Here is a 27772-nt window from a genome sequence, read left to right as displayed (position 1 = left end):
GAATGTGGGAGAAAAAATGAACTGAGAATTCTATGCTGACTAGTTTATATTTTAAGAGTCTCTTAAGGAGAAACTTGGGAAATCAGTCCAGTAACTACTGTTGGGTGGCTGCAGCATCAAGGTATGTTGGTTTTATTTGCCAGGTTATGGCAAGAGCAGCAGCAGGAAGGTTTTTAGTTTGTTTTTTCCTTCCACTTAGGAGATGAAAATGAAAGAATTTTTCCCCTGGGAAAGTATAGATACTAAATTTAGGTTAATACCGGGATGATTCTCAAATTTGGATGTAGGGGTCAAAGTGGAGGTTATCCAGAGGATCATTCATGTTTCTGACAGAGGCTGGGAAAGAAGCATGTTTTCTAGGAGACTGTCTTCTACATTCAAACATGCTTTTCTACTACATGTTTATCCCCAAAATATTGTACCTAGGAAGGACTGACACATTTTCCCCCTTCTTTAACACAGAGAGAATTTCCTAAATTTTTCACGTTCCGAGCAAGGGATAAGGTAAGAACTAATTCTTTTCTGTGTTTGGCTTTTTTTTTTTTTTTTTTTTTTGAGTCCTTATTTATTTCTAAAAAGTCCCAAGAATAGCTTCTCCTTTCCCTACCTGAGCTTATGCTCCCTTTGCCTTACTGTGTCTTCAAACGAAAGCAGACTCTCCTCTGGGAGAGGTTGTTTTAAGAAACAGTCCAATGTGCTGAGCTGCCCAAAGAAGGTAAGAATTTTCAGGATACCTCTGTGCTTTAGAACAAGCCTGATTATGTGTTAATAAATGTCTGCTAAATAGAATGATTCTTGTCATCTACACACAGTTTGTTTAAATTCAGCCCTTTTTTCATTTGCTTTTTAACTTTACAAAATTTCAGATTGTATGATTTCTTCCTGATTTTGGCTTTCTGTCTCCACTCATTTGATTGACATTTACTCTGGAAGAACAGTTTAGCTTCAGCAAAATGTACCATAAATGTACTATTAAAACTCTTCAAAAAGTTACATGAATAGTTATATTTCAATGGATGCAGTGTGCTCCAAAACCAAGCATCATTTTTTAAGAAAATTGTGTGATGTTGTGTATTTATCATGTCCTTGGTACTATGCCGTAAATGATACAATGTAGGTCCTTCCCTTAAACATTTGGGTTAGTGGGGTAAATCCAAAATGGGCATGCGAAGTTGCTATTAACCTGAAGCAGTCTGTGGTTAATTGTGAAAAATAAATTAGAAACACACTAAATGCTACAGGACTTCTGAGGGAACTGAAGTTTTTTGGTTCTTTGTTTTTAATGGAGAGCATAACCGCTTGTAAAATCCTAAGTCATGAACTCTTGGGAAGTGAATAGGTACTTTAGTGCCTAATTGTATGTAAGCTATAGCATTAGCCTTGTATGTAGCTCATTTTTGTTGTTCGTTAGCACAACCTCTGTTTCTGTTTTCCAGCATCTCTTACTTACACATAAATACGTAATTTTTTAACTACTTCATGTGAGCTGTTTTTTTTTTTTTTTTCTCTAATTCTTATGCTCAGTTTGAGGAAGATCGTATTTATCGTCACTTGGAACCTGCTCTGGCATTCCAGTTAGAGCTAAACCGGATGAGAAATTTTGACCTAACTGCCATTCCATGTGCCAATCACAAGATGCACCTGTATCTTGGGGCAGCCAAGGTGGAAGTAGGCACAGAAGTGACAGACTACAGGTTCTTCGTTCGTGCAATCATCAGACACTCTGATCTGGTCACCAAGGTGGGTGCTGTCCTTTAATAGGAAGTTAGGTCCAAGGCAAGAGACAGAGAAGTAGCCATGGTTCAAAATCAAGTTTTCATGTTTTCAATCAAGGCCCTTGTTCTTTTTTTTATCTTACTCTCCAATAACCAGAAATCTATGAGTCATTTCTCTCACAGATGTAAATATTCCTTATAAGAAAGCCTTTCTTCCCATCTCCTCTCCCCTTTAAATTGACTTCTTGGAAGCAGAAGTTTAATAGCACTGACTGGAGAAAAGGAAAAACATGCTAACAGAAAGATCAGAGGGAGAGTTAGATGATGACTGAGGATAAGGGGAAAGTTGGGGAAGAATGAGCCTCTGGAATCAACCTGTGCAGAGACTTGAGCAGTGTCTCTGAATGGCCTAGCACCTCCTGGTGTGTTAAGGGTTACTGCATCCCCTATTCCTGACCTTTCTTCAGTGTGTCCTCTTTAAACAGATCAGATTTCCTTTCTGCACAGCTTGGTTTAACATATGTGAAATATACTCCTGTTGGGGCTACAGCTCTGGGAATGCCCAGCATCTCCACCTAGCAGAGGGAAATGATAAACTTAGAGGCAAGAGAAAGGACTGGCAGGGATTGTTTATCTGACCCTTGCCTGTTCCCACTGCATGTGGTCACTGGACTTATTCTAGAGAAAAATGAAAACAATGTCTTCACCTGATACCGTATGATTCATGATATACTGCTGCTTAAGTAATCATAAATGCTATTTCTTTATCGCCTCTTTAAATTATATTAGCGTTGGGGGCAGCAGTTCTGGCATAGGGGTTAAGATGCAGCTTGGGACATCCTCATCACATGTTGCAGTGCTTAGTTCCAGTTTCCTCTCCACTTCCAATCAGTTTCCTGCTCAGGTGCACCCTGGGAGGCAGCAGGTGATGGCTCAAGTACTCGGATCCCTGCCACCCACGTGGGAGACGCAGATGGAATTCCTGGCTCCTGACTTCAGCCTGATCTAGCCCTAGCTGTTAGGAGCATTTAGGGAGTAAATCAGCAGGTGGAACATCTCTCTTGTTTTTAAAACTTTATAGAAATACTTTAATGTTGATTATTTCTCCCTGTGCAGGAAGCTTCTTTTGAATATTTACAAAATGAAGGAGAGCGACTGCTTCTGGAAGCCATGGATGAGCTGGAAGTTGCTTTTAACAATACAAATGTGCGCACCGACTGTAATCACATCTTCCTCAACTTTGTGCCCACAGTTATCATGGACCCATCAAAGGTACATTTCTCCTGTGCTTTTCTCCTGGCGCTAGTAAGCACAAGCACAGAAATCCATTCATATTCCTTACACTTGCACTTGGAAACGAGTCCTCTTCTTCAATTGGTTGAGCTCTGAGTCTTTAAGGTTTATAGATTGCTTGTGAGGCTGTTTCTGGGACAGTGTCAACAATCTGATACAGTCATTGAAGACAGACCTTAGAACTGAAGGTGCTGTGGTGTTATCTTGCTGGTCATGCATAAGCAGCACTGCGGTGTACAAGATCTTTCTCCTTTTCCATTGGCACCTGCTTTATAATATTCACCGTGATTTTCATATTATTCCCTAGGATGTCTTAACTGGAATAATGAATTTTGCTGTTATTGGGCATTTTGACTAAGTTACTGCTTTTCTACATAATGTTGCATACCTGATGGCCTTAGCAAGATTATGCACCTTACCATAATGTCTAACTTACTTCACTGCAGTGTTTTTCCATGGAAAGAGAATTTGGCTACGAAGGAATTTCACATATATTATGTAAATCTTCTTCCCAGAGGTTCTATTCTAAAATACATTCTGTATTTTTAAGGAAGGAAAGCAAGGAGATTGCGTACTTGACCCTTTAGCCTAGCTGTAATAAAGATAGGATTCTCTCTGTTTCTGCTCTTTCATGGTACCATTGAATTTATGCAGAAAAACCCATTTTATGCTTTCTCAAGATAGATCAGTTGTAGGCATGTACTTTTGCCTTCTGAAATTAGTATCTAAGACCTAAGAAATAGTTTACTCTTTCCAAATTCCAAGCTAATTATGGGTAGCTTTTGTCTACTAAGATAGCCAAGGACAGGGTTTCTCATTGAGTCTCAAATCTTATCGTTGAGATTAAACATAACTTCTGCTAAACACCCTGGGCAGTTGAAGCTAGAAGACTTAAAACTTGACCTGGACGTGGTACAGCAGTTGTGTATTTCTAGTTTTGACTTGCTTTGTTTCATTGACTTTTTATCATCAGCCTCCCTGCTTCCACTGTACTAGACAGGTGCTTTAACTAGCTAAGCCCCTCCTTCCACTCTAAATGCCTGAATACCCAGGCTGTGCTTTTTTAATTTTAGTTGTCAGTTTTCCATACGTGGAGATCATTGGCTTTTTGTTCCATAAAAATAATTGATAAATATTTCTTGGCTAATATGCGGTTAACTCTCTTAATCTCATTCTGACTTAAAATTCTGTGGTACAGAAACAGACTACAGGAATGGTATATATACTGCTGACGAGCCACAAGGGAAGGGTGATCTGAGATTATATTTGAGATTTTCTAGCAAGTTGAGAAAGCATGTTACCAAGATACTTGATTGGGGTCAGCGTTGTGGCATAGCAAGTTAAGCTAAACTTGGAATGCCCGTGCCCCATATTGGAGCACCTGTTCAAGTCCTGGCTGTTCTACTCCAGCTCCCTGCTGATATGTCTGGGAAAACAGGAGAATTACCCAAGACCTTGGGCCCTTGCCACCCATGTAGAAGATTCAGATGGAGTTCCAGGTTCCTGGCTTTGGCCTGGACCAGCCCTGGCCATTTGAAGAGTGAACAAGCAGATGGAAGAGCTCTTCTTTTTCTCTTCCTCCTTCCCCCTCTCCCTCTTTCCCTCTCTCCCTCTCTCCCTCTCTCCCTCTCTCCCTCTCTCCCTCTCCCCCTCTCTCCCTCTCTCCCTCTCCCCCTCTCTCACACACACACACACACACACACATAATTCTCCTTGTCACTCAGCCTTTCCAAATAGCTTTTTTTTTTTTTTTTTTTTTTAGATTTATTTATTTATTTAAGAGGCAGAGGGAGAAAGAGGTCTTCATCCACTGGTTCACTCCCCAAATGGCTGCAACAGCCAGAGCTGAGCCAATCCAAAGCCAGGAGCCAGGAGCTTCTGGGTCTCCCACATGGGTACAGGGGCCCAAGGACTTGGGTCATCTTCTACTGCTTTCCCAGGCCATAGCATAGAGCTGGATCGGAAGTGGAGCAGCCAGGACATGAACTGGCACCCATATGGGATGCCAGCACTGCAGGCAAAGTGGCTTTACCTGCTATGCCACAGCGCTGGCCCCATAAATAACTCCTTTTTTAAAAAAAAAAGATTTATTTATTTATTTGAAAGACAGAGTTACAAAGAGGCAGAAGGAGAGGGAGAGGAGGAGGGAGGGAGGGGGTTTGGTTCATTCCCTCTGTTGGTTCACTCCCCGGATGGCTGCAACAGCCAGAGCTGGGCCGATCCGAAACCAGGGACCAGGAGCTTCTTTCAGATCTCCTGCATGGGTGCAGGGGCCCAAGACCTTGGGCCATCCTCTGCTGCTTTCTCAGGTGCATTAGCAGGGAGCTGGATTGGAACTGGAGCAGCTGGGACTCAAACTGGCGCCCATTTGCAATGCTGGCACTGCAGGCCAGGGCTTTAACCCGCTGTGCACAGCGCCAGCCCCATAAATCAGTCTTAAAAAGATATTTCATCTAAGAAAAAAATTAATTTTGAGTAGTGTATCCTAGGTGCTTGTAGCCATATTGAGGGGAAAAGTTTCACATTCTTGTATCAGTCACAAGAAATCACATCTGAAGAGATTTAGCCAAAATAACTTTTTTAACCATGAAAACTAACAACACTAAGTATAAAGATTAGAGAAAGGGAAACCTGTGTCTTATCTCCTTAAATCTCAGTTGAACCTGACAGTGACTAAGCTTCAGAGCTCTAATGTTTAGGTGGAATGTTCTAGCATCACCTAGGAATTGCCTCTCTTTAATTTGTGCAATTTACCAAGAGACATACATTACAAAGTTTAATAAAACTGTATGGAAAAAAGCTCATGTTGGTAATTGCTATGTTGATTTAAGGGCCTGTAAGTGCAATGAAACATAGTTACCATGCATATAAATGCTACTTAATAGCTATTTAGCTGGAGATTTTATTCTTATTTGGGGCTTTTTCTTAAATCCCATGGCTTTTAATTTTAGTTATTGCAGATCTTTGATATAGAGTGTGAATATAATTGGGAAAGGGAAAGGAGTTGCACAGATTTTGGTGTTTCGAGTAAGAGAAAACCACTCAACTGCCAGACCAACAGAAATTGTCCCTGACTTTTTACAAACTTCCCAAGAAACTTTCTGACAACTTTTTATAAAGAATATGTGTAGTGTGCATTGCCAAAGACCAGCATCTTTTCCTCATTCCTCCTTTCCCAAAGATGGGCAGGCCTGAAACAGGTCTCAACTACAAGGTATTTAACTATTGCGCTTGGTGATGTGTCTGTGTCAGATTGAGGAATCTGTGAGAAGCATGGTAATGCGCTATGGAAGTCGGCTGTGGAAATTGCGCGTCCTCCAGGCAGAACTGAAAATCAACATTCGCCTGACACCAACTGGAAAAGCAATTCCCATTCGCCTCTTCCTGACAAACGAGTCTGGCTATTACTTGGACATCAGCCTCTACAAGGAAGTGACTGACTCCAGGACTGCGCAGGTACAGTGGTTGAGCAAACTCCTTGAAGTTTTTGGTTTGGTCATGTAAATTGCTAGTCCTTGTTATGAAAGACCCAAACTCACAAACCCAGTTGGTTTATCCATGGGGGTTGTCCTCTAAATGGTTGTGTGAATTTGAAAAACACCATTTGCCTTATAAGATGTGCTGTGTTCTCAGTGATGGATGTTGTAAAATTCTAACCTTATTTTGACATTTGTTGTTGAGTGCTAACAAATGTGGAGTGAACCTGACTCCAGAGGTAATTCTGTAATGTAGGGCTCTGTTTTAGAGGGCTTTTAGGCCACTGCAGCATCCTAGTCTTTTGTGGTCTGGTTTGTCCTTCCTGTTTTCAATGTAGTTTGATTACTCATTGGCAATTGAGGAAAGAATTGTTGGAATATGTCAACAACTTCTGTCTTAAAGAAGGAAAATTTCAGCAGCATCTAACAGCATGAGCAGTATCAAGCAGTAACTATCACAATTATCCCTTATTTACTGAGTTTGTGCTCATCTTTCCTTCAAAGAGCTCAGGGTGTTGTATCTATAAAAGAGCAAAATGGCAAACTTTAATGCATTTTTCAGGTAGAAAAATTGAACTGACTGAGTAGACTAATAACTTCTCTTTTAATCTACTTTACTACCTTATTTTCTAAATATTTGGGCTACTGTTTATGATACTAAATTTTCATTGGTTCACCTTTGCACCTATCTTTTTAAGAACTGGAATATTTTTCGCAATTTGGCCTGAACTTGAAAAGTGCATTCAACTGATTAAAGGATGAACTTGCTCCCATACACACAAGCAAAGGTTTTAGTCTGTTCTGTGCATTGGTGCTAGGAAGAGATTATATGACTGGTTTATCTATGTCCTTTTAAATCCAGAAAGAGAAGTAGGAAAAGAAATTTTTGCCAGTCTTGTGAAGATGAATTTTTAAAACCTCAGTTTGTGCTTTGATTCCCAGTTAGATGGCCAGAGAAATCTATCCTGTGAGACAAGTGAACAGTTAAAACAGAGAGAGTACTCAGGAGCGTGTGGGGTGAGCAGGAGAGAGGACTCAATCATGTTTGCCGTATTTGATGTTTTTCAGCACAACCTTAAAGATATTTTCAGCCAAAGCTTTCCATGTGCAGGGATGTTTTTAATTAACTTCTACAATAGCTTCAAGGCAGGTCTATTCTTGTGAAAAATAAGATGGCCACTTGAGATTTTAATGTTTTTGATAAATATGTTTGTTCTTTGTAACTACTTTTTTTCTCAATTCTTTTACTAGAAAGCTCTTAGATTTTCCTCACCCTGGTGTTGGTGACACAGGGGCACAAAGCTTTCAGTCAGGAGTAGTGTAGTCCTGGCACAAAATGAGCCCTTGGTAAGTGTCTGGGGGCGGGATCCCTTTTAGGAAGGGTCCTGCATGTTTCCAGAGCCTTGAAGGAAGAGGTCTTCCCTAGGCTGTGCAGCGCATGGGGTTCAGGAGCCACTGCGCATGGGAATTGACTAGTGAGCACATGGCTGGTGGTGGAGACCGACTAAAGGAGCAGCCTGCAGCTGGTTCTGGTGCATCTCTTGCCTACTAGGTGCTTATTGCCCAATGGTTTTCTCCCTTTTTTAAGTGAATCATCATATGAACTTAAGATAATGCAGAACTGTGTTTGTCATTCACTCATTGGTTCATTAATTTAGTGTTTATTAATCCCTTTCAGTGTCATAAAAACAATCTCAAGGAATTTGTAATTGCAATGGCAGAAGACAAATAGTTCCTTTCTCTATGATGTGATGGGTGCCGCCATGCAGTAACTATGGAGTTCTAAGGGTGCAGATTGTATGGGTCAGACATTGTTTTCTAAAGGAAGCCCTTTTTATGGGCTTGGTTGAAACGTGTTCAATATATAAAATGTGTTTTCATGAACTTCTAAAGCATACACTTTACCAGTTTTTAATTACCATGTTTATTACAGTAGAAAACAGAACTAACAGATAGTGGATCATTCAGAGGCTTCCTTTACTAATCATTACTTCAACCTCTTGCCCTTACGCATCATTTATTCATTCTGCCAATAAGCAGCAAGGTCGACTGGCTTGAGTTTCATTCTCTTTCTTTTTCCTTGGATAGCCTTAGTGATATAGACTGAAATGAACACTGATGTCAGGTGGTCCTTGTAAGGCAAAAAGATTTGTGTAATGCATTGTATAAGTGGATTGATTCCCAGTGTGTAGCATAAGGGAGAAATAATATTTTAAAGTCACCTTTATTGAGGTATAATTTACATGTAACAAAGTGGACTCCTTTTATGTATACAGTTCAGTTCAATCTGGAGACTGTATGTACCCGTAGAACCACCATCCCAATCATGATAGAGAATGTGTCATCACCCCTAAAAATTCTCATGCTGTTTTGCATTCAAGGGTAGAGTTACCAGCTTCACCATTAGGCAATCACTGATCTGCTGTGTGTCACTGTAGATTAATTTTTCCTGTCCTGGAACTGATACAAATGAAATCAAACAATGCATACTATTTTGTGTCTGGCTTATTTTTCTTAGCACAATGTTTTTTGAGATGCATCTGTGCTGCGTGGATAAGTTCCTTTCCATTACCAAATGGTATTTCATTTCATGGATTTAACAACATTTTTATATCCTTTCACCTAATGGTTAACATTTGGGGTACTATTTCCCAGATTGGGCTATTAGGAATAATGCTGTCTGAAAATCACTCATAAATTTTTATGTAGATATATTTTCACTTCTTTTTAGTAAATATATAAGGTTGTAATTACTGGGTCATAGTAAATGTATGTTTTACTTTATAAGAAATTGATGAATTGTTTGCCAAAGTAGTTGCACCATTATAAATTCCCACCAGCAATATGAACCTGCATGGCTTTCTCCAGGTTCCTTCTTCAGTGCATAGGAATGTGTCCTAACCGTCACCAGCCCGACTTCATCCCAGGAGTTGGCAAAACTGAGTCTCAAACCCTGAACCCACATGTCTTGTCTCTCACTAGGGAGGAGTTATAGTTCCAACTGTTTGCTTTTACCCCTGTTTCTTATTTTGATTATGTTTACCTCCTAAGAGCCTAGTTTTCTTGCACTGTACCCTTGCCTGATTTAACACTTGAGTCTTAAAACGTAAGTATTTAGGGGGCCAGTGCTGTGGCATTGTGGGTTAAGCCGCTGCCTACAACACCAGTATCCCATACAGGTGCCAGTTTGTGTCCCAGCTGCTCCCTTTCTGATCCAGCTCCCTGCTAATGTGCCTGGGAAAGCAGTGGAAGATGGCCCAAGTCCTTGGGCTCCTGTACCCGCATAGGAGATCTGGACAGAGCTCCTGGCTCATGGACTTGGCCTGGCAGAGCCGGGGCTGTTGCAGTCATTTTGTTTAACTGTTTGGGCTGATGTTACAGCACAGAGGGTTAAGCTGCCATCTACGACACTGGCATCCTATATGAGTGCTGGTTCAAGTCCTGGCTGTTCTACCTCTGATTCAGCTGCCTGCTAATAGACCTGGGAAAGCAGCAGAGGATGGCCCAAGTACTTGGACCCTTGCCACCCATATGGGAGACCTGGATGGATTTCCAGATTCTTGGCTTCGTCCTGGCCCAGTCTCAGATCTTGGCTGTTGTAGCCATTTGGGGAGTGAACTAGTAGATGGATATCTCTCTCTCTCTCTCTCTCATTCCATCTCCCTCTCCCTCTCTTTCTCTCCTTCTCCCCCATCCTTTTTTCCTACTCCTTCTCCCTCTCCCTCTCCCCACCTCTCCCTTTCTAACTCTGCCTTTCAAATACATAAATAAATCTTTAAAGGAAATTACTATTTCTTCTCCCTCAGTCTTAAGACATTATTAATGGAGACTCTTCCCATTGATCATGTGGAGCTCCAATCTGTGGGCCTTTAAACAGCCTAAGAAAATTTTGTCCGTAATACAGCCTAATTGACAAGCCCACAAAATAGTCTTCTTCCTCTGAACTAAGAGGCTAGAGATTCCCTTAGCTGAACTGTATCCAAGGTTTGGGAAAGTTAATTCTGCTCTTGTGCTTATGTATCAGATCCATAGAGATTACTCACTTGTTGTAAGCTTGTGCTTACCTTTTAGGTCCAAATCAGTATGTGGTATGCACATATCCTTACACCCCAATCTCCATTTGTATTCTTGGTATTGGGAATCTGTATTTTATGTATTCATACATAAAGTGCCTAGTTTAGTGTTATACAACCTCTGAGCACTCAATAAATATTAATTGAATTGAAATAATGACATCCCTTATAAATATTCATAAGCAAATAAAACTAAATATATGGAGTATGGAGTACTCTTCCAGAAATATTTGAATTAAAATGATGAAAAACTGGAGTGGTGATTTCATTATGCGATGATATAGATATTACAGAAATTGTTCACTAGTTGTAGACATCATACTGGGAGAAATAAATATATATTTTAATACACATAATTTAATAAAATATAGTCCTTTTACTATAAGCTGTGTCTTAGGAACTAACAAGAATTAACTGTCTGGATGTATAGATGAAATCTGCTTTGGGCAGAAATTTTTGGTGTTTGTGTGGCTAATAAGACTTATGAAGCACCTTTTAAACAAGCGGGCTGAAGCACAGGTGATTCTGGTGGAGCCTTAATCTGACCTTCTATCGGGGAAAGAAGAGAATTCTTTTTAGTGCATAGCTGTTTTTTGGCTAACATACTAGGACTGCTTGCACTGGTTAGTTGACATACTTTATTTCTGAGTATATGGAATTCAGATCACTTTAGAAAGTGAGCATCAGTCTGTGTGTGCTTTCTAGTTGATTTAATCTAATCCAAAAGTGAGAACAACCTGATAATTACTGTTTTTTTGGTAGTTGATTACCTGTAAAGAGGTGAGAGCACCTCGTACCTGATGTTAAGAGGCATGTTCCAACTGCTCGGCTCATGAAAATATGTTTTTTAAGAAATAACATTCATGATAAAGCCCCTCTTTGCAGCTGATTTTTTTTCTCTGTTAACTCCCAAGCCATTCTGTTTTTCCTGCAGATCATGTTTCAGGCATATGGAGACAAACAGGGACCACTGCATGGAATGCTAATCAATACTCCCTATGTGACCAAAGATCTTCTTCAGTCAAAGAGATTCCAGGCACAGTCCCTGGGGACAACATACATATATGATATCCCAGAGATGTTTCGGCAGGTAGGTGACAAATGGGACAGTGGGTGGGAGGGGTTCTGGCATGTCCTAGGAGGCAGCGTTTTCCAGAATTTCCATCAGATGCGATTTTGCCTGGAACGGGCACTCCCAAAGGGCAGGAAAATATCTTGACACAGTTCTCATTTCTGTTTCGTTTTGTGTTCGGTGACTGAGATGTTGGATGGCCCTTTATGGATTGACAGGAAGAACGGTGAAAATAGAAGTCTCTGTTGAGTAGAAGATAATGAACTACCACCACATGCCTGTTACAGTAGTTTACAACAACTTATATGAGGAGTTTTATATATATATATATATATGTATGTGTGTATATATATATACATATATATATATATAATTTCCCAAGTCTGTATTCAAGTTAGGGATATTAAAAAAGAGGTTTGAAAGTCTAGTTCTCATTTTCCTGTTGTCCTAGATCACCCAGGTCCCTAGCTGATAGCCAGGGTTAATATGGTAAGAATCAATATAGACAGCATAGACAAATGGATATAGAGTCCACAGCACACAGTTTAAAGTATAAGTTCTTTGGTGGGTGATTTATTATAGCCGAATAAAAACTAGCATGAGAAAATATGACATTATGAATCTCATCCTCTATATGAAAATAAATTCCTTTGATCTGTATGGTGAATCATCTCTATGCTGCAGATTTTTCTTCCATCAATAGAAGGTAAGAAAAGTATATCACCAGCAGAAAATGCAACAGATAAAGAATAAGGTATCAAAAGAATACCAAATTTGTCCTTTAAAAAAATCTATGAATATAGGATTTTCCCAAGCCTTCTAGTCAATATTACCAGTATTACCACATTTGAATTTTAATAAAGTAACATGTGGCCTTGGCAAATAGTCTATCTGTGATTGCTCTGTTATTCACAAATACAAAGGATTACCTTTATGTAACCATTTGTTTAGAAGTTCTGTTTCCTGAAACATAGCTACCTTCTATTAGTATTTCCCTAGTATAGCATTGTTAGCCTAAAAACTCAGTTCTATAAGTAAAAATCCCTTTCTATGTAGTTCTTCCTATATGACAGACACAATGAAGAGTACATACAGGTATGTATATGTCATTTGGACTTCAAATGTTGCTTTAAGGCAAGCCAAGATAGACCCCAGACCAGTTCCCACTTCATAACGGCTTTGCTTGGTTTATTTTTAGGAAGTTGGTGATAGGAATCATAATGATTTTTAAATGTATAGGTGTGTCTGTTTTCTCAAATTTGAGCCAAATTGATCTGCACACTTACAAATAGTAATATACATGTGTAGTAGTCTAACTCCTGGGTGTGGGCCTGTAGAACTATGAAAAATACTGCAGTGAGGCTTCTTACCTGAACCTCTCTAAAAAATTTTATTCTAGCTTTTCTGGATTTTCTTTGTTAGTTGAGTATCACGATACTCTTCTATTGCTAAGTTTCTCTAGGGTTTTGTTTTTTTTTTTTTTCCTTTGTAAGGAGATGATGCTTTCTAGTTTTAAATGTTAATATCCTCTAGATAGTATTGGGTCTTTTGTGTCTTTTGTTAGTGCTCCAAGAGTGATTCAGAGTCGCTTAATAACTTAAGTTGGAATGACTTTTTTGGAAAAGTGCCTGACTTTGGTATATAAAAAATGCTAAATCAAAAAATTACAGTCCTGGGCAGGTATTAGGCACAGCAGTCAACATGCTACTTGGGATGCCTACATGCTATACCAGAGTGCCTGGGATCAAGTCCCAGGTCCTCCAATTTGTCATCCAGCTTCTAGGTAATACATACCCTGGAAGGCAGCAGGTGATGGCTCAAGTACTTGGGTCCTTGCCACCCACATAGGAAAACTGGATTAAGAGCCTGGTTCTTGGCTTCAGCCTGGCCTAGCCCCAGATGTTGAGGGCATTTGGGGATGAACCAGTAAATGGAGATCTCTCTTTAAGTCTTTCAAACAAATAAAAATAATTATTTTTTAAAGCAAAACAAGATTGAACCTTAGTAATAATTTTTATTATATCAAAATGTTAATTGTCACTGATTAAACTTCTCTCCTCCACTAGTCCTTGATCAAACTCTGGGAGTCTATGTCCACGCAAGCATTCCTTCCTTCACCCCCTCTGCCTTCGGATATATTGACATATACCGAGCTGGTGTTGGATGATCAAGGTCAGCTGGTCCACATGAACAGGCTTCCAGGAGGAAATGAGGCAAGTAGTTGAAACCCCTCTCCCATTTTTAACTCTTCTTATCCACCCAGCTTCTGTGGGAATGACCATTGAATAGTATTAATAAGATCCAAGCAGCACAGGCAGCATTATAGCTTTGCTTGTAGAGTTCTTTAGAGAGAGAACATTGACTGAATATCAAGGAATTATTTTGCTTTTTGTTTGAAAAGAGTATTGTGTTCTATTAGATGTACATACTAAAATATTTACAGAAGAAATCTGATGTCTAGGATTTGCTGTAAAAAAAAAAAACGAGGGGTGAGGGTGAGATTGGTCATGTGTTGATCAGTGAAGCTAGGTGACAGGTACAGGAGAATAGATTGTTTTCTGTATTTTTGTATATGTTTGAAATTTTGAAATGTTTATCATAAAATCATTTAAAATATTGTTTTCTCTAATGTTTTTCCTTATTTACACGCTAATGTACTTTTTTAGTATCTTTTTCATGCTTAGTTCATTTGATTTTGTACTACTCTAAGATGATAAATGTATTCTTCTTAAAGGGACTCAAGCAGAACCAAGAATTTAAACATAAAAGTAAGAGAACTCATTTCTTGGCAATTATACAAGAATGCATTTTCTAGCCTTGGAATCTTTTCTCATATAGTGACTTACAAATAATGATGTAAGTCATATTGTGCCCTACATCCTTATGTACCCTCCTGTGTGTATTGAGATTCTTCCTAATTTTTACTATGCTTCTAATATGGTTTTAATAGTGTTAACAGTAACAACCCTAAAAAGAGAGGTATTTTAGTTCACCCTGGACAAATTTCACTCCTTAGAAGGAGAACTCTTTACCTGGGTGGTCACCTCAAATAGTTAGATCTTCAGTACTTGTCTATTTTATTCAGTATCTTTTTCAAAAATGTTTACTGTGTATACAAGGTGGACAGCTGTTTCAGTAAGACATCAGCGGCTGCCAAGAGTACATGATTTAGTATTAACATAGATGCAGGCAGTGGACCAGCTAGACTTGCAGGAGTTGTTCTAATCTAGAGCCTCAACAAATATCAAAGGCAAGAGGATGGGGAAGGGGAGTTCCTAGAATTTTGACAAGAGTAGATACGTACTTGTCAGCATGCAGAGTTGAGGCACAGGTGTGTGTGTGCTACTGTTTGTAGCCTATGCTTAGTGAGCCCTCCAGCACCAAAGAAAAGCTTCATTGTGTTAGACTTAAATTCTGATTCATTGAACAGTGTAGTCTTCAGGAATGGAAAGCACCCTTGTGAACATGGGGTTGAGAATAAAACAGTTTTAACTAATGTAATTAAAGCGCAAAATGAGATTTTTGGCCACGTGAAAGCTAGCTGCAGTGCTGTGTGAAACCTCTTGCCATGATCTTTCTCTCCTGCTTTCTCTCTGCTCTCATTCTGTTTGAGCGAATGGAGACTAGGGGAATAGTGAAGTCCCAGAGGGACAGAGCTCTGTTCTTGCTGAAATTACAAGCACAGAGCTGCCTGGGCATGAACATGTAGTGTTTACTCTGCCAGTATGAATACAAATAGTCTTATTATACAGGACTCTGTACCCAAAGACCACACACACACACACACACACGCACACAAAAGAATAAAAAAATTAAAGGTTTTTTTTAACCCTTTTGAGACCTAACAAACCTTGGTGGAAAAGGAATATCTGAAACAGTTGCATAGGACAGTAGCCATGAGTAGTCAGTCTAGTATGGGGACCACATGTTTTTCTTTGCCCAGTGTTTTAATAGCTTTGAAGCCAGACAGCTAATACCATTTGTCAAAATGATTTTTGTTTTTTCCTAGTTCATTTTCTTTCTCTTCTACCCATTTCCCTCCTCAGTTGCCTATTTTCTTTGTTCTCTTTTCTTTCTCTTCAAATGATTGACTAGGATTGAGGCTGAGTGCTGGCTCGCTCTTTCTGAGCCTTTGAGCTCAGGAGAAGTGAGGCTGATGTTCTTTTGTGAGCAGTTAGTGACTAATGCCCAGGATGGCTGGGGTAGTCAGTCAGTGGCCTTAGCTAGATTATAGGGCTCTGCACGACAGGAATGAGGTGGGGACATTAGTATCAAACTCTGCTACCGATAGCTTGGACATACAATGGAGCATGTCCTTTGAGAGACTGCCCAATCTAAGGAAGGAGTTTCAGCAGTCAGAACTCTGAGGGACAGCTGTGCCGAAGGGATGACGAGGTGTCAGCAGGATGTATTTCCTCATGCTGAGCCCACTTTTATCAGTGCACGCTGACTTTCAGCTATTGCAGTTTAATTTTCTTTGGCCAAAGAGACAAGTTTGTCATGAGCCTGGCGCTCTACATATTACCCCAAGAATGATATGAGGGGAATGAGAAGAGCTCATGCTGATGAGATTGGGAGCAAATCGGTCCTGTCCCAAAGAGAATGGGCATGTGAACAGAGCCTTGAGAAATAGTTTTATTAAAAAAGGAATAAAAAATTGACCTGCTAATGTTCTGAGAGTCAAGGTTCCATGTAAATGTATTGATGCTACATAGACATTAAATCATCATAATGTGGTGTTCTCCAAAGGGGACGGCTCTACCAGGTCATCATCGTGGGTGGTATTGCATTACCTTGAAGGATTGGAGGTTCTGGGTTTAAAAAGCTAGTACATGGGTATAAGGAATAAGGGTAAAACAGAGATTCCTGCAGAGTTTTCCCATGAATTGAGATGCTTTTCTGTGCAATCCAGGGCAGAAAACCTGCACTTACCAGACCCAAGACTGTATGTGACCAGTCTTTCTTATTTTCTTTTCTTCTAGGACAGTAAATAGGTAAAATGGTGATGGGACCAGGACTTGGTCTAATTCAGTTCCGTTTAGTTTTAGGTAACTTGTTTGCCATTTGAGGAAGAATATTGGCTGTTTCAGCAGAGATGTGACCTGCATTTTGAACATTTGTGCCTGTGTTGAAAAATAGAAGAAAGAGAGCTTTTCTGATGTAGTGTTAGCTGTTTTCTCCTTTCTACTTTCCCACCTGTCCCTTCCACATAAAGAAAGATGTAACTAAAGGAATGCCACCTAATACATGATGAAAGGTATAGGAGAACACATTTTTCTCATTGTCAGATTTGAATGGCATTGCATTTAGTATGAATTTAGAGTAGGAATAAAAAAGATGTAGCCCAAATCTGTGAACTCTGTTACTGGCAAATAGTTCCGAAGATGAGTTACCCAGGATTTTTCTTAATAGTTTCAGGTAAAGATGAAAATTGAGGAAAATGTGATTGCAACATAGACTCAACTGATTCCATTTCTAGCTGCTGTGATGCTACAGTGATGAGCACTGTATGTAAATACGCAGCTAGATGAATGTGTGCTGCTGATGCGGCTGGCCACCTAGTCTGCTCCACCACCTCTCAATTTTGGAGGAATTGTTTTCATTCTCCTGCCAGTTTGCTAACCTGTTTTGATCATTTGGTGGAAGCTGTAATTGCAGGTGGGAACATTTGGAGTAACAGTTCGCAATCTGTGCAGCTGCTTTTCGCACTGAATCCTGTTATCAAAAAGCTCAGGCTAAGATCAAGCCAAGGGCAGTCTCGGACTTGACAGAGAACTGCTCAGCTCTGCCTGATACAGTGAAGAAAGCACTGGTCTTCTGAGACTACGTTTGTGTTTGTTCTGAAATAAGTGATTAGCATTTTTTTTTTTTTATATCTGTTTAACAGCTCTGCAAACTAGAACAGGAATCTACATTGGGCAGTGATGAAAGATATGATACAGGGACAACTTTTTTTAAAATTTTTTTTTCGATACAGGGACAACTGTTACAGTCATTTGCATGCTGGAAGACATTCAGACCTCACTTCTTTACACTTCTGAACGTGGGCTTTTCATAATTCCCTCGCACACTCCTGCCAATGACAGACTAAGATGAGAGGACTTGTAAAGAGAATCAGGATGTGAGCCCAGAATGGGCCTGGTAATCAGAGACTTGAATTCTTGCATTGCATAAAAATTTGTGCCTTGAAATCTTTTTGGTAGAAGATATATTCCATATTGAAAGCAACTGGGTGGTCACCTTCACCCGTATCTTCAAATGCAAGAGTTGTGTAGTGGCTCCAAGGCTTCATTTTTTCAGATGGGCACTAGGTGTCAGGGTTTTTCCTTCGCAACAGCTTGGCAGTCAATCAAGCCTCTTGAATTGCAGTTTGGTGAGAAAATCCACTGGCATCCTTTTTTTCAGTTGGTATGGAAGGCTTTATCTTGTGTTCCTGTAGTGTGCAATTGCAGTTCTAACTCTGACTGGAGATCTGTTGAAGTTGTGTCATGGCTCTTTAGGAAGAGGATGCTCAAAGAGGAAATAAAGTAATGCAAATTAAAGTTTGAAGACTATCTCCCTTCATGACTGGTATCTTGGTTTCAGGCCTGCTTTATGTTCTCAGGGGTGACAGGGGTATGGATCACAGGGACTAGGAACTGCTTAGTCCTACCATTACTCATATTTAATTATTGTTTAATTGTTGGCAATCTAGTGCCACTAAGGCATAGCATCTCTTTTTTTATTATTTATTTTCTTGATGATTTATTTATTTATTTGAAAGAGTTACAGAGGTGGAAGGAGAGAGAGAGAGAAATCTTTCAACCAATGGTTCATTTCCCAGATGGCCACAATGGCCAGACTGGGCCAAGCCAAAACCAGTAGCCAGGAGCTTCACACAGGGGTCTCCCAGTTGGGTGCAGAAGCCCAAACATTTGGGCCATCCTCTGCTGTTTTTCCCAGGTGCATTATTGAGGAGCTGAATTGAAAAATGGAGCAACCAGGACACTAACTGGCACCCATATGGAATGCTGATATCACAGTTGGTGGCTTTATCCACTACACCACAATGCTGGCATAGCATCTCTTTAATTATTTCATTATAAAAACATTTTAGGCATTCAGAAAAGTCTTGAGTGATATGGCAAATATGCCTGCACCTCCCAACTGGTGTATATAAATCTTAACATACTTATTCTTTGAAATTTCTAATTTGAGTATCAAACAAACAAACAAACAAAAAAAACACCATATAGGAGTTGGGTGGGGAATGGAAGTTGATAAGCTTATATAAACCTAAAAGATTAGGAGAAATTAATTAATATATTCATTCTGACAGTTCTTAGGCTGGACTTAATAACCCAAAGGACCTCTTGTTTTAGAAAAACCACCCTAACGCTCTGTCTTAATTCATGTGGTTAACATTTGCCATACTCTCAGAGGAGTCGCTTGGGTTCTCATGCTCTTAGGTTCTCGTGGAACCTACTGTACTCCCAGACTCTTCCTGGAGAGAAGGAAAGACTGGAGGTTTTCTTACAAACACAGGATGCAGATATTGTAGTTTGACATTAGGTTTTTGTACTTTGTTGTACTCAGTTTAACCTCAAAATAACTCTAAGAATGTATAACTCATTTGGATGTACTTCTGTTTCATTTTTCTGAAATCCGTTTACCTTTTCAAGCCGGGTATGGAAATTGAATCAGTATCAGTCTTTTAGATGTGTGTTGTAAGAGCATATTCTCCATGTAGCATGCTGAAGGTTAGTTCTGAAATAGAACTAAAAAACATGAGTCTGAAAAACAGGACCATGGTCTATGCACTGATCGTGCAGTGTCTAGCAAAGGATGACTTGGCCTCAGTCTGTCTGCTAGCTACCAACCTAGCCCTGAAAATGGGAGAGTGTCTTGAGAGCCGCAACAGAAAAGGCTCACATGCCGCTCATTAAACATAAACATTCATAATTTTCACTTGTCTTACTTTTCATCAAGGGCTTTGAAAAACCAGTTTTAAGTCCTTTCAAACCTAGTAGGGAGGATGCATTATGGAATATATGGCAAAATACTTTCGTTTAAAATTATTATATATTTGTCTTTTTTTATGCCTGTTCTGAATGAGCATATTTGGCTACAGGTCTCTGTCTAAAATGGTCTTCCAATCCAAAGTTGGATCCCTCATTAGAAAAACATTGAGGCTTATTTTGAAAAATAAGTCTCCCTACCATGGAATGACTTTAAATGAGTTTGTAACACCGTTCTTTTGGGGTTCATATACTTAGAATTCTTTCTGAATGGCTGTTATTTTGAATCACTGGTTTCTCATTAGGTTGATTAGTTGGTTTTGACTCATTTCATTGCTATCAGACCAAGACTCAATCTTTAACACCCTAGTGGCTACACTGGCCCACTGAAGCAGCACTTCTGGAGGGCTCCTCAGTTCCTCTTAAAAGTTAGATCCTAGAAATTGCCCTGAGAGAGAGAGAGAGAGAGAGAGAGAGAGCGAAATGTACTTGCCAGTACTTTGTGTGCATGTCTTACATTCTGAGATTTTCCTGGAAAAGGATGTGATACAATATCCTATGTCAACAAGCTTGCCAGATCCCACTAGAGGCAATAAAGAACATCAGGACAGCAACAGGTGATGCAAGAGGAGATAGTGTAGTAGAGCACCAGAGTTCAGCATTCATTCGCATGATTAAAGGGCAAAGATTCTAGAACTGTAGGAGGCCAACTTGGTTGATTTTCCGTGTCAACCAAGTAATCCTGTGCCGTTTCTCAAATACCATTGCCTTGTTTGTATTCCATTGCATGTTTCTTTAAAAAAAAAAAAAAAGTATGCTTAAATTGTTTTGCATAAATGTGTAGAAGTTCTATGGTTTCATGCATAGATTTATTTTTTAAAGATTTATTCATTTATTTGGAGGGCAGGGTGACAGAGAAGGGGAGAGAGATCTTCCATCCATTGGTTCACTCCCCACGTATCTGCGACAACCAGGGTATGGAACTTCATCCCAGTCTCCCACAGTGGGCAATGAGGGCCTAAGTACTTGGGCCATCCTCCACTGCCTTCCTAGGTGCATTACCAGGAAGCTGGATTAGAAACAGAGTAGCCAGGACTCAAACTAGCACGCAGATGTAGGATGCTGGCAGCACTGTTTACCCTGCTGGGCCACAACACCACCCCCAGTTTCTTGTATGTAAATACAACAGGATAAATTATTCCCCAATTCAAAAAATTTTTTTAATTTGACAGATAGAGTTAGACATTGAGAGAGAGAGAGAGAGAGAGAGAGAGACAGAGAAAAAGTCTTCCTCGGCCGGCACCGCGGCTCACTAGGCTAATCCTCCGCCTTGCAGCGCCGGCACACCAGGTTCTAGTCCCGGTTGGGGCACCGGATTCTGTCCCGGTTGCCCCTCTTCCAGGCCAGCTCTCTGCTGTGGCCAGGGAGTGCAGTGGAGGATGGCCCAAGTCCTTGGGCCCTGCACCCCATGGGAGACCAGAAGAAGCACCTGGCTCCTGGCTTTGGATCAGCGCCGGCCGCAGCGCGCCAACCGCGGCAGCCATTGGAGGGTGAACCAATGGCAAAGGAAGACCTTTCTTTCTGTCTCTCTCTCACTGTCCACTCTGCCTGTCAAAAAATAAAAAAAATAAAAATTTTAAAAAAAAGAAAAGAAAAGAAAGTCTTCCTTCTGATGGTTTACCCCCCAAATGGCCGCTACAGCCGGCGCTACACCCATCCAAAGCCAGGAGCCAGGAGCCAGGTGCTTCCTCCTGGTCTCCCATGCGGGAGCAGGGGCCCAAGCACTTGGGCCATCCTCCACTGCCTTCCCGGGCCACAGCAGAAAGCTGGCCTGGAAGAGGAGCAACTGGAACTAGAACCCATCCGGTGCCCGTATGGGATGCTGGCGCCACAGGCGGAGGATAACCAAGTGAGCCACGGCACCGGCCCCTCCCCAGTTCAAAATTACTGTCTCTAATCTTTGGTAACATTTTCAAAGAATTACCTCTGGGGTGAAATTTTTTGCTCTAAAAGTGGTATGTTTCTTCCCTTTAATTGCTTTTTAGAGGGGTTAGGGTAACTTTGTTTAGCCATTTTTGAATTCTCCAAGCACGAAAATAAAGTTTTTCAGTTATTAAGAAAAATAATTTTCAGCTCTTTTACGTGCTCATAGAACACAGAGCAATGGAACATGCTATCTGGCAGATAGACGATACAACATATGGAAAGAAAGGCATTGGCATTTTTTCAGCATGGTTTTTCCAACAGATACAAACTAAGTAGAATATTGCACATTGTCTTATGGCTTAAAATACATCTTTTTAAGACTTCTACAGTATTTTCTAATATCATATATTTATTAAGGGACTAAAATGATTGAAAACTATCTAATTTTAAAGGTAGAGATTCCAAGAAAGAAAAGGAGACAAAAGGTAACATTTAACATTTTGTTTGATAGCTGAAAAGGAAGTCAAGTTCAGATTCTTTCTCTCCCGGTCTTAGATTCCTCATCATTATGATGCAGATGATCCCCAAATGTATTTCAGCTCTAACATGGTAGGGTTCTTTGTGTCGGTGCTCCAGGGCCTTGCAGGGTGGTCATCTCCTGGCTTTAGCAGAATTAGAACACTAGCTTCTGGAAGCTGTGCCTCCAAAAGCTCTAGTTTTAGACTCTTAGCATGGAAAGTAACAAAGCTTCCATGTCACAGCCACAGTCTAACCTGTATTTAAATCTGTATAGAAAGATTTTGTTAGAGCTGAACTCTGGAAGTGTGGAGATAGAAGAAAGGCAACTGTGGGAAAGATGCTCCCTTCCTGCTTCTCACAACATAGCTAGAGTTGACAGATGCTTCTCAACACCCTTCAGAAACGGAATCCTGTCATGTTTTGCCCCTTTGCTTTCCCTTCTGATTGCCATGTTGAACTTAACATTGTTGTTTTATTTTGTGGTAACAACAGCAGCGTTGGAAAGTGCCTGTGTGTGCTTGCACATTCTGTTCACACTGATAGTACAATTAATGTTGATGTCAATTTTGGTGTTAATTTTGGGTCATGATTAGTGTTGACACTTTGTGTCAGGCTGATGGCATTTATAGGCACCACCAGAATAAATGTTAATATTATCATGTTTTTAGTATCTGTTATAGTAACATTAAACCAAGCTCCTCCCAGGAGAAAAAAATACATACATGGGTAGATGGATAACGCCTCTCCGTATCGCTGGTGTTACTCAGCGAGAAAATGACATCTCAGGGCAGAATCCTAATCACTGTTTGCAGCATCAGAAATAATGATCACCTCTGATCAGAGGTTGTGAATAATTCATTTGGTTTGATTTTCACGTCCTGTCCAGTGATACTTTTCAAACCAAATGTGTTTCTACAGGAAAATAATGGTCCCACTTCTTATGGAAATACCATAGCACAAATCATTTTACCCACATAAAAACAGTTAAATAAGACTGTTCTCTTCTGCTTGCTTTCTCCACCCCTTTCCCTCCTCCTTCACTTGAGCATGTGTATTCTAGGATCAGAAAATAGCCAAAGAAATATTTTCTTCCTCAGAACTTGGCATAAGGAAAGCACATATTCATTTCTGCTTATCCTTAGCTTATTATTCATAGTAGCTCTTTTGATCCTCTACCCTTGTCCACTTTAGTTAGTTCAGGTTGAGCCCTAAACCTAAGAAACCTGCTTGTTGGAATGTTCTGTTATAAAAACAGTAATCTGAAGTTAAATGTTTTAAAACTTGTTTGTGGCTATGTTAATGGCGACATAGTTTGGAGTGAGTGCCTAGGACCACTTGGACAGCAGGTGCCCGAGGGAGGCGGTGCACTGTCACTGAAGAGGACGCTGGCACTCCCTGTGCCAGGAGCCAGAGCCTGAAACCCCTGACTCGCACAGGCAGGCTACAGGTTGCCCTTTTGTTGCTCCCTTAGCCCTTGAGTCCTCCTCCAGCCCTTAACTCCCTGAGTGTCATCTTCAGAAGAGAGGGAAAGAGAAAACAGAAGAAAATGGATCAGGGATGGAGTTTCCAGTGGTGGTTATTCTTCAGGTAAAACACAAGGCAGCTCGGGCTTAGGTGAAATCAGTGAACGTCACACTCCTAATCACATTGTCACACTTGTGTATACTTTTGTAATGACTGCAGAATTTTCAATATGAAATCTCCATTGTGTATATAACATAGATAGACCCATCTATATAAAGTAATTTGACTGAAATGCTTAGTGCCCTAATTAAATTGGGGGGGGGGCAATAATATGATGGTCTTCTGAAGTAATGGCCCAATCCTCTGAGACAAAGCTATTCTTAGAATATTTTGAACCATTTCTCCTGAATGTTGTGACCCTTTTTTTTTCCCCTTCTAAATCTAACAAGGACAGGAGGAAGCGTTTTTCAACCTAGTTTTGATCATGAGACAGAAAGTATTTTGCATTCAGAAGCCATTTCCAGTATCAAATTCAATTTTGTCAAGTGATTAGTTGAGTTTGGTAGAGAATAATTTAAAAACACAGAGCTGGGAATGGCTCGGGTGCTTCCACACTTGAGGATGGCAGTTGCTGTTCTCAAGTCGCAGGCGCCCTTTCAGTGACGGCGCATCACGACTGGATCATTGCGTTACATGTCTCTGCAGCTGTTACAGACCCGCAGCTGTTGACACCATGTGTTCCCACCCAGGACTGCGGGAAGACAGAGAAGAGCGGGCGAATTGGTACCCTGCCTGCCTATCAGGGTGAACGTCCTTTTATGTACATGTGTTTGTAAAGCTCTTTAGCCCCCTTCAAGATGAAAGGCTCTGTATAAATATAAGCTTTCGATTTTAGTACATGTTTGTAATACATGTGGTACAGTCCTAAATATGTATTTAGCTGATAGGCACTGTTCTTGTCTATTGTACAAATATTGACTTTAAAAGTATAAATATGTATTTAATCATCAGACCAGAAAAATACTGAAGCAGTTACTTCTCAGGTAGCGTTATTAATATTGTATAAACCTATATATACATGTGTTTACCTTCTACCGCGTCACTGTAGAACGTTTATTTATAAAAAATGAAATGTTAGCCCCAGCCAACGAAGATATTCTTAATGTTCTTCTCCTTTTGAGGTGACTCTTGATTTTTACTTTTTGTATGTTTATATCTCTCTTTGCAATTGTATATAAATGCAATCTATTGTTTGATAGCTAAGATCTAGAACCAGTTCCTTTAAAATATGGGAAATCCATTAAACTGGTGAGAATTTTATCCCCCTTAAAGAAACTTAAAATTTTTTATTGGGGCTGGCATTCTGGTGCAGCAAGTTAAGTAGCTGTGTATGTTGGTCACCAGCATCTCATGTGGGCTCTGGTTTGAGTCCCAGCTGCTCCACTTCTGATCCAACATCCTGCTAATGTGCCTGAGAAAACAGCAGATAACCCAAGTCCTTGGGCCCATGCATCCACATGGGAGACCTAGAAGAAGATCCTCCTAGCTTCATCCTGGCCCAGCCCTGGCCCTTGAGGCCAATTGTGAAGTGAACCAGTAGATGGAAGATCTGTCTTCTGTCTCTCTGTCTCTCTCTCTCTTTCTCTCTTTCTCTTTCTCTAACTCTGACTTTCAAATAAATAAATAAATCTTAAAAAAAAAAATTAGGAAGCAGGGGGACTGCACCCAATCCAATCCCATCATCCTAATAATTATCATCTCATTTGCTGTGCTTCTCCCTACCCTGTCCCTCAACCAATATGTATATGTTGAGAGGCAAAGCTGTAACACGTGCCGTGCACTTGCTCCCTGCCAGGTACAATTCCAAGACTTAGCGTGTATTTAATCCTCATATCAAACATATGCAGTAGGTTGTTATTAGCCTATCTTACTAATGAAGAAACTAAGGTACAAGGAAGTTAGTAATTTAGCCAAGGTTCTGCAGCTGGAAAACTGACTAACCTTCTGTTTTGTCAATTTCAGATTTATGGTAGTAGAATCTGTTCCTGAGTCTGTGCCTTTCACCACCACCCATTTGCGTCTTACAGAGTCACTGTAGTAAGCATGTAGTTTTCCATCTTCCTTTTTCTTTTCTTTTTTTTAAGATTTATTTATTTATTTGAAAGTCAGAGTTACACAGAGAGAGAAGAAGTAGAGACAGAGAGAGAGGTCTTCCATCCGACGGTTCTCTCCCCATATGGCCGCAACAGCCAGAGCTGTGCCGACCCGAAGCCAGGAGCCAGGAGCTTCTTCCAGGCCTCCCATGTGGGTGCAGGGGCCCAAGGACCTGGGCCATCTTCTACTGCTTTCCCAGGCCATAGCAGAGAGCTGGACAGCAAGTGGAGCAGCCAGGTTTCGAAACGGCACCCATATGGGATGCCAGTGCTTCAGGCTAGGGCGTTAACCCACCGCTCCACAGCGCTGGCCCCGTGACATTAATTTTTATTCTTTTTTTAGAATTGTTTTAGGTTTTCAGATAAGTTACAAAGAGAGTAAATTCCCATATACTATTCACCCAGACCCCATTAACTCTAAAATCTTAAATAGTCATAGTATAATTAAGCTACATACTTAAAAAAAAATTCATTCCTCCGCCTTGCGGTGCCGGCACACCGGGTTCTAGTCCCGGTCGGGGCACCGGATTCTGTCCCGGTTGCTCCTCTTCCAGGCCAGCTCTCTGCTGTGGCCCGGGAGTGCAGTGGAGGATGGCCCAAGTGCTTGGGCCCTGCACCCCATGGGAGACCAGGAGAAGCACCTGGCTCCTGCCAACGGATCAGCGCGGTGTGCCGGCCACAGCACGCCAGCCATGGCGGCCATTGGAGGGTGAACCAACGGCAAAGGAAGACCTTTCTCTCTGTCTCTCTCTCTCTCTCACTGTCCACTCTGCCTGCCAAAAAATTTTAAAAAAAGAAAAGAAATAAAGAAAAAAAAATTCACCTGTTTTCTACTAATACACTTCTCCTGGTCTATGGTCTAGTCTAGTCCAGTATACTACATTGCATTTCGGGGCCAATGACATCAGTGTTTATGCTATAATTGATGTTTGTCATCCATTTTATATTCAGTTAAAGGCAGTGATACTGGTCTAGAACATACTTCCCTAATCTCACTTGTAAGAAAAACGGCATTTATTTTTGTATAAAACTTTAAAAAAATAAAGAAGAAATTTAGGAGAGGCATTTGGCCTAGAAGTTAAGGCTGGCAATTAGGACTCATGTCCCTCTTCAGAGAACCTGGGTTCAGATCCCATCTGTGGCTTCTGATTCCAGCTTCCTGCTAATGCAGACCCTGGGAGGCAGTGGTGATGGCTCAAATAGATGCGTTCCAGCCACCTATGTGGGCAACCTAGATTCTGTTCCTGTTTCCTGGCTTTGGTCCCCACCTGTTGCAGATATTTGGGGAGTCAACTAATGGGTTTACAACACATACTCTCTCTGTCTCACTGCCTCTCAAATAAATAATGAGTGAAAGTTCATACTATGTGTAAGGACAAGTTACTTAATGGTTCTGTGCTGCAGTTTCCTCATGATGATGATACCAGTTACCTTGGAGTTAATAATAATGAGAGTTAATATTTGAGAGCTTTTATATGCCTGACTCTGTACTAATTTAATATAGTGCTCCTCCCAGCCATCTCTGCAGGAAGGTGCTGTTATCCTTATTTTGTGACTGGAAAAGTGAAGCTTTAAGAGGTTAAGTGACCTCTCCAAGGTTACAGTTTAAAACTGAGATTTGACCAAGACAGCTTGAGTCTCTAGCTTAAGCTCTTAACCCCTGTAAATGTTTATCTACTTTTAGTACAGTGTAATCAGATGAATTCTGTACATAAGGGTCTTAGTAAACTGGAAAAGAGGGTGTGAGTTTAGAGGGAGGAAGCTTTACTGAGAAAATGGAATCCGAATGAAATTCTTAGAATAACTAAGATTTGGACAGGTTAAGAGGGAATGGCCAGCTTTCAATAATGAAATTAACATAATCTCTGCTCCCAACAGTATGTGTTGATCAAGCTCTTGGATTGTGTTTTCTTAGTATTGCAGGTGAAGACATTGAAGTATAATAAAATTATTTTCCCAAGTTCACACAGCTAATTAGTGATAGAGCCTGATTTTGGATCTAAGTGTGTTTGATTCCATAGCTGATGTTCATCATCATATGCCTTATCATTTGATAAGCAGTGAAATCTACATTTTAATATAAA

The 27772-nt window shown here is 40.5% G+C and overlaps 1 protein-coding gene across 9 annotated transcripts in view; it reads left to right on the top strand.

Annotated features, from left to right (window-relative positions):
- ACACA (acetyl-CoA carboxylase alpha) overlaps nt 1-27772 on the top strand; it is a 332967-nt gene that overhangs the window by 218927 nt on the left and 86268 nt on the right. For all 9 annotated transcript variants that reach the window (XM_062216876.1, XM_062216880.1, XM_062216874.1 and 6 more), the window contains 6 exons: nt 463-504; nt 1525-1740; nt 2832-2987; nt 6261-6464; nt 11492-11647; nt 13696-13842. In XM_062216876.1, the coding sequence (XP_062072860.1) occupies nt 463-504; nt 1525-1740; nt 2832-2987; nt 6261-6464; nt 11492-11647; nt 13696-13842 (921 nt within the window). The remainder of the gene's footprint in view (nt 1-462; nt 505-1524; nt 1741-2831; nt 2988-6260; nt 6465-11491; nt 11648-13695; nt 13843-27772) is intronic.

The sequence above is a fragment of the Lepus europaeus genome, chromosome 18 (assembly GCF_033115175.1).
Source record: "Lepus europaeus isolate LE1 chromosome 18, mLepTim1.pri, whole genome shotgun sequence".
Taxonomy (NCBI): Eukaryota; Metazoa; Chordata; class Mammalia; order Lagomorpha; family Leporidae; genus Lepus; species Lepus europaeus.
This window is presented reverse-complemented; position numbering and strand designations above follow the sequence as displayed.